Source organism: Panthera leo, chromosome D2 (assembly GCF_018350215.1).
Source record: "Panthera leo isolate Ple1 chromosome D2, P.leo_Ple1_pat1.1, whole genome shotgun sequence".
NCBI lineage: Eukaryota > Metazoa > Chordata > Mammalia > Carnivora > Felidae > Panthera > Panthera leo.
Genome location: NC_056689.1, coordinates 51,795,426 through 51,807,632, shown reverse-complemented (window position 1 = coordinate 51,807,632; position 12,207 = coordinate 51,795,426). Strand labels below are relative to the sequence as shown.

At 35.1% G+C, this 12,207-nt stretch overlaps 1 protein-coding gene across 2 annotated transcripts in view; it reads right to left on the bottom strand.

Annotated features, from left to right (window-relative positions):
* Positions 1–12,207, bottom strand: part of BTAF1 (B-TFIID TATA-box binding protein associated factor 1) — a 118,832-nt gene that overhangs the window by 68,308 nt on the left and 38,317 nt on the right. For both annotated transcript variants that reach the window (XM_042907614.1, XM_042907615.1), the window contains 6 exons: positions 11,900–11,989; positions 11,153–11,248; positions 10,880–11,056; positions 9,445–9,585; positions 8,315–8,439; positions 5,706–5,826 (listed from right to left, as the gene is read on the bottom strand). In XM_042907614.1, coding sequence (XP_042763548.1) covers positions 5,706–5,826; positions 8,315–8,439; positions 9,445–9,585; positions 10,880–11,056; positions 11,153–11,248; positions 11,900–11,989 — 750 coding nt within the window. The remainder of the gene's footprint in view (positions 1–5,705; positions 5,827–8,314; positions 8,440–9,444; positions 9,586–10,879; positions 11,057–11,152; positions 11,249–11,899; positions 11,990–12,207) is intronic.

The window sequence follows — 12,207 nt, the reverse complement described above, 5'->3', positions numbered from 1 at the left end:
AACTAATCTTTGAAAAAGCAGGAAAGAATATCCAATGGAATAAAGACAGTCTCTTCAGCAAGTGGTGCTGGGAAAACTGGACGGCGACATGCAGAAGAATGAACCTGGACCACTCTCTTACACCATACACAAAAACAAACTCAAAACGGATGAAAGACCTAAATGTAAGACAGGAAGCCATCAAAATCCTCGAAGAGAAAGCAGGCAAAATCCTCTTTGATGTCAGCTGTAGCAACTCCTTACTCAACATGTCTCCAGAGGCACGGGAAACAAAAGCAGAAGTGAACTACTGGGACCTCATCAAGATAAAAAGCTTCTGCACAGCAAAGGAAACAATCAGCAAAACTAAAAGGCAACTGACTGAATGGGAGAAGATATTTGCAAATGACATATAAGATGAAGGGTTGGTATCCAAAATCTATAAAGAACTTATCAAACTCAACATGCAAAAGACAAAGAATCCAGTGAAGAAATGGGCAAAAGACATAAATAGACACTTCTCCAAAGAAGACATCCAGATGGCAAACCAACACATGAAAAAATGCTCAATATTACTCATCATCAGGGAAATACGAATCAAAACCACAATGAGATACTACCTCACACCAGCCAGAATGGCTAACATTAACAACTCGGGCAACAAAAGATGTTGGGGAGGATGCAGAGAAAGAGGATCTCTTTTGCACTGCTGATGGGAATGCAAACTGGTACAGCCACTCTAGAAAACAGTATGGAGGTTCCTCAAAAAATTAAAAATAGAACTACCCTACAATCCAGCAACTGCACTACTAGGCATTTATCCAAGGGATACAGGTGTGCTGTTTCGAAGGGGCACATGCACCCTAATGTTTATAGCAGCTCTATCAACAACAGCCAAAGTATGGAAAGAGCCCAAATGTCCATCAGCAGATGAATGGATAAAGAAGATGTGGTGTGTGTGTGTATATATATATACATATATATAAATATATATGTGTATATATATATATATGTATGTATGTATATGTGTGTGTGTGTATATATATATATATATATATATCCTCGAGGAGAAAGCAGACACACACACAAACACACACACACACACACACACACACACACACAGTGGAGTATTACTCTGCACTCAAGAAGAATGAAATATTCCCATTTGCAACTACGTGGATGGAACTAGAGGGTATTATGCTAAGCAAAATTAGTCAGAGAAAGATATCGTATGACTTCACTCATACGAGGAATTTAAGATACAAAACAGATGAACATAAGAGAAGGGAAGCAAAAATATAAAAACAGGGAGGGGGACAAAACATAAGAGACTTTTAAATATAGAGAACAAACAGAGGGTTAATGGAGGGGTTGTGGGAGATGGGATGGGCTAAGTGGGTAAGGGGCATTAAGGAATCTACTCCTGAAATCACTGTTGCACTATATGCTAAGTAACTTGGATGTAAATTTAAAAAATAAATTAAAAAAATAAAAAAAATTATTTAAAGATGTGTTATATACATATACTCTACAATAGAATATTACTCAGCCAACAAAAAGAATGAAATCTTGCCATTTGCAACAACGTGAATAAGCTAGAATATATTATGCTGAGTGAAATAAGTCAATCAGAGAAAGACAAATACCACATGATTTCACTCATATGTCGAATTTAAGAAACGTAACAGATGAACAATGGGGGGCATAGAGAAGAGAGGAAAACAAACTACAAGGGACTCTTAATGACAGAGAACAAACCATGGTTTGACAGAGGGAGATGGTGGGAGATGGGCTAGATGCGTGATGGGTACTAAGGAAGACACTTATGATGAGCACTGGGTGTTGTATGTAAGTGATGAATCACTGAATTCTACTCCTGAAATCAAAATTGCAATGTATTTTAACTAAAATTTACATTTAAAAAATGCAAAAATACATACATACATATATACATACGTACGTACGTACATACGTATAAATAAGGGAGGATTAGGGGTCTTTTGTTTTTTGTGGGGTTTTTTTTGGGAAGACTAGTTTTTAGCCCTATCACCCAAATCCTCCTGGTCCTTCAGCACTTAGTCTAACCTTCAGTGCTGCTTCCTGACATCTCTCATTTTCTGCTCTTCCATTATTTAACTCTTTTATTAAACTTATCATGGAAGGGGCAGCTGGGTGGCTCAGTCAGTTAAGCTTCTGACTTTGGCTCAGGTCCTGATCTCATGGTTCATGGGTTCAAGCCCCACATCAGGATCTCTGCTGTCAGCATAGAGCCCGCTTCAGATCCTCTGTCCCCCTTTCTCTACCCCTCCCCTGCTCACATTTTCTCTCTCAAAAATAAATAAATGTTTAAGAAAAAAACTTATCATGTAAGAGTCTTGTCACAATCACGCTGTAAATTTTTACAAGGTAAAAATAAGAACCATGTTGGATTTTTTAAAAATTTCTCTGAATAACCTGCATAGAATTTTATACAAATTTATTTAACAAATATTGGAGAGCTCTGCATAAGTGGTGGCTGACATACTACAAATCACAAATAAAGAACAGTAAGAGTTCTGGTATATGATCAAGAGTCCTCATCGTCAATTTTTTACATATACTAGGGCCAAAGTTTCATTTACAAGCCAGTAAAGGCAAATTCAAAAGACAAAAATAGTTGAGTCCTAGATAAGAAAATCAACACCGCAGAACATAGAGATGTTTTCACAACCATGTAATTTTAATAACCAATATCGACAATCATTTAGGGGCTAAAAAATAGAGAAGAGGATTTAGAACAACCTTGGTATCTTACCTAAACTGTAAAAATTTTGAAATAGAAGAGGAAACACCACATTATAAGACTAACAAGAGAAGTCAGATTGAGATTGACAGATTAGAGAGAAAAAAAAAAATAGGAAAGAGCAATTGAAAAAGAACAGTTCAGTCACTGACAGCAGCACCTCCCATGTATCACAATATTCCCACACTATACCATAGTAAGCACCATATAAAAACTAATAACCAACAAACAATATTGGTGGGCTGATTGATCAAAAAATATTACCTTATGTTTAATACAGTTGAAGATCATGATCAGGTGTGTCAATCATTTTAATGTTAACTATTTTTGGTTAAAAAGTATGTTTCAGTTATTTAGAAAATCCATTTATATATAATACTATAAATAAATTACTAAAATACCTAACTTATGTAAATATATTACCAAATAATTAAAAACCACTGAAGTTAAAAAGAGGCTGCAAGTAGTTTAATCACCTTAATAAAAAACAGAAAGACTTAAAAGAACGATGTTGGACGTGTATCCAAAATACACAAAGAAATCTTAAAATTCAAGAGTAAGAAAACTCAATCCAAAAAAAAAAAAAAAGGAAAAAACCTGAATAGACATTTCAGCAAAGAAGAGATACAGATGGCAAATAAGCACATGAAACTATGCTCAACATCACATATCATTGGAAAACTGCAATTTTAAGTAAGATACCGCTACACATTTATTAGAAGGGCTAAAATCTACAACACTGACAATATCCAGTATTGGTGAGGATGCGCAGCAACAAGAACTCTCATTCACTGCTGATGGAAATACAAAATGGTACAGCCGCTTTGAAAGACACTTTCTTATAAAATTAAACATCTCCTTATGCTCTTTGGTGTTTACCTAAGCACACTGAAAATTTGTGCCCATACGAAAACCTGCACATGAATGTTTACAACTTTATTCATAATTGTCCAAAACAGGAAGCAACCAAGATATCCTCAATAAGTGAGTAAATCAACTGTTGGTATGCCCATACAATGGAACATTATTCAATGATAAGAAGGAATGATCTATCGAGTCACAAAAAGACATAAAGAAACCTTAATTTCACATTGCTAAGTGAAAGAAGCCAATCTGAGAAGGCTACATATTGCATGACTCTCAACTATTTGACATTCTGGAAAAGGTAAAACTATGGAGACTTAAAAAAGGTAAGTGACTGTTAAGAATCCGGAAGGAGGAAAAGAGGGGTACTTAAGTGGAGCACAGGCCTTTTTTTTTTTTAAGGCAGTGAAACTAGTTTATATGATACTGTAATGGCAGATACATACCACTGTGCATTTGCCAAAACCCATACAAAACAGTATGAAGAGTGAACCCTAATATAAACTATGGACTTTACTTAATAATAATGGATGAATATTGGTTACCAAGCATAAGAAATGTACTACACTAATGCAAGATGTTAACTATAGGGAAAAGTGTGGGTGGGGGAATATGGAGGCATATACGAACTACATACTTTTCACTCAATATTTTGGTCAACCTAAAACTGCTCTTAAAAGTAAATCTGTTAGGGGGCGCCTGGGTGGCGCAGTCGGTTAAGCGTCCGACTTCAGCCAGGTCACGATCTCGCGGTCCGTGAGTTCGAGCCCCGCATCAGGCTCTGGGCTGATGGCTCGGAGCCTGGAGCCTGTTTCCGATTCTGTGTCTCCCTCTCTCTCTGCCCCTCCCCCGTTCATGCTGTCTCTCTCTGTCCCAAAAATAAATTAAAAATGTTGAAAAAAAAAAAAAAATTTATAAAAAAAAAAAAAAAAAAAGTAAATCTGTTAGAAAAACAATAACATGAAATAAGGAAATCTGTTAACTTTAAGAGGATTAACCAAAGCAAATTTAACCTTACACCAAAAACATTTAGACAAAAACCACAAAACAAAAATGAAGTGAAAATTCAAAACAACCCATGCCAGTGTGTCTTATCAGCCCATGCCTCATCAAATGAGGATTATAAAACACACCTGATAGACCTCAGAAGATTCTGATTAGATCAAATAAAAAAATACAGCAAAACAAAATTTATAGACACTGATTCAAAGAAGTACAATCCCATGCTGCAGATTAAAGCAAGTCTACATGGAATATTTCTAATTCACAAAGAAATGTGTGGTTAGTGAACATAAGAGAGACATTTACCCATCCTAGAATCTACTGTCTTAAAAAAACAAAACAAACACAAAAACCCACTGCTTTTTAAAGATCACTGGCTCAAACTGTAGTGCCAACAAATAACAGCATGTCCTAAGAATGGATTATGATACTTCCCTACATTCTAGTATTTCGTTTGACCTATAGTTACTTTAAAAATAGAAATGTTAAGTCTTTTATAGGCAGGGCAAAGATTCCTTAGGTCAGCACAGATTCCATTCACATACTGATATTACCTGAATGATCTCTCTAGGCACTTCATGTTGTGACTTCTGATGTTTACTATCCTTGGAAATACCATGTGCTTAAGATTAATTCTTAAGAGAGGCAAGTGCCTAGTAATTTCATCATCACTCTTTAGAAGTCATACTGTAGAGCTCCAAATGTAGCCTCCTAACCTGGGATATGTTCTGCCAACCACCTATCTGACAACCACATGAAGCAAGCTAAGACTGAATAACAGATCTCTGAAACAAAGAGATTATTCGATTGATCTTTCACTCAACAAGTATTTGTTGAAGGCCTCCTATGTGTTAAGCACTATTCCAAGTGCTGGGAATACGACCTAGAACAAAATATTAAAATATTTCTGCCCTCATGGTGATTATATTTTTATATGTCTACATGGTCACCATACCATTTCTACTAGCCCAGCATCCTCCTGATCTTTGGCTATGTAGCAAAGGTAACCAGACTGATTGAGTTTATAAAATGATTCTATGTAATTTCAGTATCACTACACATAGTTATTAGTTCTTACCTGGTCCTGTGTTGATAATAACGTAAATAGAGTCTCCAATGCTGCTCTTCGAACTGATGATATAGTGTGATGCAAAAAAGGCCAGACACGTGGAACTAGAACTGTGAGTGACTGCTGAATACTAATAAACAAGACACAAATTAGGCTTACTCATTTTCAGTTGAAATTCTATTGATACATTTTCTAAATATGTCCTGTGGACCTCATACCTTTTTTGATGAATAAATTCTAAAAAGGTAGTATTTTCATATGAACGTTCATTTAACATCCTCATTCAAAACTGCTATTATACCACCAGAATACCCAGAGCAAATGCAGTCATAAATATCAACATTAAGTTCTATGGTACTAATGCCACGAATTACCTTTGTCAAAGTAGAACTTTCCAATATAGCTGCCCTTTTTTCAGTCTGTTCTTAGGAAAATGGAACATGTGTCTTAACTGGTAGGCTACACAAAATCAAGATTAATTTTTTCTTCTTTCCCATGGCTAACCCCAATCAGTAACCATTAGATGCACATAACTTATATTCCCCATTGGGGTCATCTCTGCCACATTATCAAATGAGCAAGAGGTGGCATGGTAGTAGCTTCGAAATCTGTCATCCTGATTTAGCATTACTAAAGTTAGGAAAACTCAGATTATCTTCCTTCTCACAATTAGAATTTAAATGGAAAAGCAAGCAAAGCCACTTCTAGGCTAACAACTTGGACCACAGAATTCCTGTCGTATCCATGAGTCATTTATAAAAACTACCTTGAATTAGGAAATGATTTAGAAATAGCATTTGAAATATATAACTCTAGAAAAAGGCATGAATAAAAAAGAATATGGCAGGTGTTAACTATATGTTCTTTTGTGGTTCCCCTCAGGTCTATATTTTAGCATTATTTTCATCACTTGCAGGTTTGTATGAACATCTCTTCTCACATTTATTTACATGTTTAGTAAATTTGCTTATAAAATTATTAAACACATGAACAGAGACAAAAAACAGACTCAAACTATGTAAAAGCATTATAACAAGGTCTTGTTAATAGAGTAACTTTTAACTGTTCATGCTCCAAATGACATGCTGCATTTCTTCTTACATAGCTGGAAAGTATCTGCCAAATATCATAACATGTGAAACAAATTTCCTAACAGGGCAATTTTGAAAAATAAATACATAAAAACTACATTATTTCACACATTATTGTATTTCATACATTATTTCTGAATTAACAGAATTTTTACTACTTCTTTCATTTCCTTACATTATCTAGCTTTCCTGACACTACTCAAAGATTTTTTTTTTTTTTTTAAGTCCTAAACCCTTTATTTAGGACAGTGGTTAACACAGGCTCACAATCCAAACCCACATCACCCTGTTTTTAAATAAAGGTTTACTGGAACACAGCCATATTCATTCCTTATGCGTTGTCTATGGCTACTATTGAGCTACAATGGCAAAGTTGAGTAGTTTTGACAATGACCATATAACCCACAAAACCAAAAATACCACTATCTGGGCTTTCACAGAAAAAGTTTACCAACTTCTGATTTAGGGTAATTAAAAACTCTTGCATTCTGCAGCTTGAGAAGGGCTTTCACACAGAGGAACACATTTAATCCCTATAGCTTTCACTACTAATTGAAATACCTGAATATTAGGAAATCTCATAAATGCACTACCAAGTTTTCTCTTCGTTTGCTTTTACAGGCATTTATTTTGCAATTCCAACTTGTAGGTTGTCCTACTGCCCTAAATTTACCCCTGAAGTACTCTCAGCAGGGCCAGTATTACTTGAAACATTCTGAACATGTTTTTAATACATCTATGATTTTCATTAGAAATAGACTTACAGAGCCAGAAATCATTTATAATCATGAGCATATGCACATTCACTAAACATCCTCTCTAGGCTAAGAACAGTAATTAATTTTCTCATCTGTGATTTTTAAAGTTGCATGTGAATTTTTTCTTCTGTATCTCCAAAGAAACTATTAATAGAAATAGTATTACTCAGGAGGCAATCTAAAAGGTAGGGAATACATTAATTAGCTGAACTTTATTTCAAGTATCAGGACAGGAAAATAGGTGACACTTTTTGATTTATGTTTTTGGCTTCACTCAACCTCTGTCTTTGGACATTATACTGCATTATTATGTATTATTCCCTTCCTGATAATTATTGAAATCAAGACCAAGAGTTGAAATGAACATTACAAAGAAAAAGTTCACTGAGGAGCAAATTTTGGAAAATGTAATGCTGATGTTCAATGATAATTCTATTAGCTAAATGTCTCTAAAGCTAATGTTCTGTATTCGGACTGGATATGAAAATAATATGCAATGATTAAACTCTTGAAGTTAACTATCACAGGATGAACAAAATGAAAAATTATATAACCAAAGTACCCCAAGGGTAAATATGACCTTTTTAAGCTCCTGCCCCTACTATGCTGGTGGCTAGAGAGTAAAGACAAGGCCAATTTGAAAATAGTAGTCTTTGGCATTTCCAACTCACTTTAAGTGCTGTACTTAAAGATGCCAAACTATTTTATTTTTAGGATTATCTGGAAATGTACGTAAACATTTTTTACTTTACTAACTACAAATAATTACCTGCATTGTTGGACCTGAGGATAAGTTAATAAGGATGAAAGAAGAGTCATAATACTATTTGTTGATGCAGTAAGATCATCTAGTTCCAGAAGAGCATCCCATAGTGTATTTATAATGAATGGTACCTATAGGATCAGTTATTAAGAAAACAGTTATTTTACACAATATACTCACAAGCCATGCAAAATTGTAGTCACTACTGATTCAAAAACATATATAATCCCCATGCCCTTGGATAGTGTCAGTTTTGAGCAAAATTAAAGAGGAGACATTATTTGCCTTTAGTAATTCTCTACCCCTCTTTAAATGCCACTCAACTCTACTTTGGCACTTCCCTTCCTACCCAGGCTTATAATGGGAGGGAGAATTCAGGAAATAAGATAGCCAATACTCCTATTTTATGTAAAAAACTAAAATTGGAAAACAATATAGTGTACATACACCAGACATGACCTTCTCTGTAAACTAATATACTTAAAACAACACTAGTCATCATGAAAAGATAAATTTAGTTTTTGACTTTTTAAATAAATACTGCTTGCTGCACTTCCAAATGCTGTATACATGTTATGGTTTTGATAATAAAAAAGAAAGACATTAAAAGAGGCATTTCAAAAAATGAGACCAGATTAAAACAACTTAAAGCCAAAACCAAAATCAAAACAAACACAAATCCCATATGTCTAAAAACCAGGAGTAAAATAAAGAAGATATGGTTGCTTTCTTCTCAAATAAGTTCCTTATATACTCGGTACACAAAGGGGAAGTAGATTAATAGACAAAATTCACTATTCCAAGGATAATATATAATTGAGATTGTATACGTCAGAGGACTATCTGTTATATGAAAAATGGAAGGACAGGATGTCTGGCTGGCTGAGCATGTGACACTCAATCTTGAGGTTCTAAGTTCAAGCTCCACATTGAATGCAGAGATTACTTAAAAATAAAATCTTCAGTACGGAAACCAATTTGACAATAAATTTCATATTAAAAAAATAAATATATAAATAAATAAAATCTTTTAAAAAATTGGAGAAGGAGAAAAAAATACTGAATATTTTTCCTAATACTCTATACCCAAGTGTAAACAAGCTCTATAGAAGAAAATGCAAAAATATTTAATTTACCTTCTGTGTCTGAAGGTCTACAAGGCTTTCTACCACAGGTACTAATGATGCTGCAGCAACAGCTCTGACATCATCATCAAAGTCCTGAAGTCCTTCAATTATTCTAGTTAAAACTTTAGGCAATAAAGTATTAATTACATCCTGTAAAACAGTACATCAAAACAGATTAATTTTCTGTAATGCAATTATTGTGCTTAAAATTTGTTTTATTAAATTTACCATATGAAAGCACAAGTCCCAAACTTTTTTTAAGTTTACTTACTTAAGTAATCTCTACAACCAACGTGGGGCTCAAACTCATGACCCCAGGATCAAGAGTCACATGTTCTTCAACTGAATCAGCCCCGTGCCCCAAAAATCCCAACCTTTAGGGGCACCTGGGTGGTTCAGTCAGTTAAGCATCTGACTTCGGCTCAGGTCATGATCTCGCAGTTCTTGAGTTTGAGCCCTGCATCGGGCTCCATGCTGACAGCTCAGAAGTTGGAGCCTGCTTCAGATTCTGTGTCTCCCTTGCTCTCTGCCCCTTCCCCGCTCACACTCTCTCTCTCTCTCTCTCTCTCTCAAAAATAAATAAAACATTTTTTTTAAAAGTCCCAATCTTTATTAAAAAAGAATCACATAAACAAAAAATAACAACAGAAGTCTATTTGTAACTAATCCCATTTGAAAAACCACAACTGGGGCGCCTGGGTGGCTCAGTGGGTTAAACGGCCGACTTCAGCTCAGGTCATGATCTCGTGGTCCGTGGGTTCAAGCCCCGCGTCGGGCTCTGTGCTGACAGCTCAGAGCCTGGAGCCTGTTTCAGATTCTGTCTCTCCCTCTCTCTGACCCTCCCCCGTTCATGCTCTGTCTCTCTCTGTCTCAAAGATAAATAAACGTTTAAAAAATTTTTTTTTAAAAAAAAAGAAAAACCACAACAGTATCAAGTATCTATTAAATGTGACTTAAAACATCAGATAACGTTTTCGAGGCAAAACTATGAACTCCCTGCGTGAACACATACAGATACATACCGCTGTGCTGGACCCTCAATTTCTATTTCTTATTCAACACTAATGACAACCAAAAGGGGTGTGAGAGAAAAGGGCAGGAAAAGCTCTCCTTACTTCCTGCTCTCCATACTTCAATCTATTCTCCTTTCAACCTCCCTAAATAGAGCCAGCCCCCAGAATCTATTTCTGGGATCATACACAAGGAATCACCCTGAGAATCGGTCTTCCTATGAAACAGGAACAAGTATTCAAACCTAATGAACCATCTTTTGATTCGTACTTAAATTCTTACAGTACCACCTATGTCTAAGCTACTACCTCAAGAAGGCAAATCTTGAAATGCTGGCTCATCTGTAACACTAAGAATCTAAGGTAATTTCATACAATAAAAATAAGAGGGAAAAAACCTCTCCCATACATGCTTCAAAACCTGAAGTGTTTACCTGACGAACTGCCAAAGCATACTTTATTCCTAGCAGACCACCATGTCTAACTTCCCATTGTTCTTGAGTAAGTAATTTAAGAAGCACATCCACAGTCTTATGAACTCCTGTTTCATTCATGTGTTTTAACACCACACCTAATGTCTGAGCACAAGTTTCACGAACTGGTGCCACAACCTATGAATAAGAAAGGAAGAAAACTCATTTACAAAAAAATGTATTTTGTTGAATTTGAAATTTGATCGGACAAAGCCTCCCTTAGGTGATACTTACTTCATCAGAAACAAAGTCTCCAAATCTGTCTAATGCAAAAACACAAAGGAGTCTAATAACTAAGTCTTCCAACCACTCTTGATGCTGCTGAATCATCTGTTAAAACAATCATTTTTAATTACCAAAATCATACTTTGTATTGGGGGTTGGGGACACATTAAGTCCAAAATCAAAACTAAAATATTGGGACAGACAGGTTTTGTTGTAGGAACAACAACCAAAATACATAAAAGTTCCAATTACTACCTTTAATATTAACTACATCGTGTTTATTGATTAATTAGGTTCAAATATACTACACCAAGATCTTTAAGACTCATGAATTCTATTATGTTACTTGCACTCTAAGAAATTAAGAAACTACTAAAGGTTGCTCTAATTTCAATTATATCTGTCATGTATCTATTATCTATCCTATTACCTGTGTTTCATGCTACACCAGTCATATTGCTCAATGACCTCTAAACTATCTTCTTACACCTCCTACTCTACTTTCCAATCTTTTGTATCTTGCTCTTATATATTTTTCCACTCAATGTTTCTGAACAAATCTTTCCCATGAACTCATTCTTTCTCTGTTAGTAAATAGACTTCCTTCTGACCTTTAAACACTTTTCCTCATATTTACCTTTCCATATTTATTTATTTCTCATTTCTATGTCATGGCACAACTCTGTAACTTCCCTGTCTTGAGAAAAGAAGCAAACTACTAAAATCTGTTGATAACTGATCCTTTACTACACTTACCTCTTCTAAAGTGCTATCTCCCATTTTACCACCACTTTTTCCATGAGCTTTAAGGATTTCCCGAAGTCCAGTGCCTGCACCATGCCGAACCTAAAAACAAACAAGACGCAAATGTCAAAGGTTAAATGCTTAAGAAACTGAGTTTAACTTTTCTTCAATATGAAAAAGGGATTCTAGATTTTTAAGAAATCAGAATAAACTAAAGTGGCACTTCAAAAAAACGTGTTCTTCTGCTATCCAAGAAAAATTACATGCATTAGTTTCACAATTTTGGTTATGTCGAATTTTTCTAAAATCAAGCTAAGAAA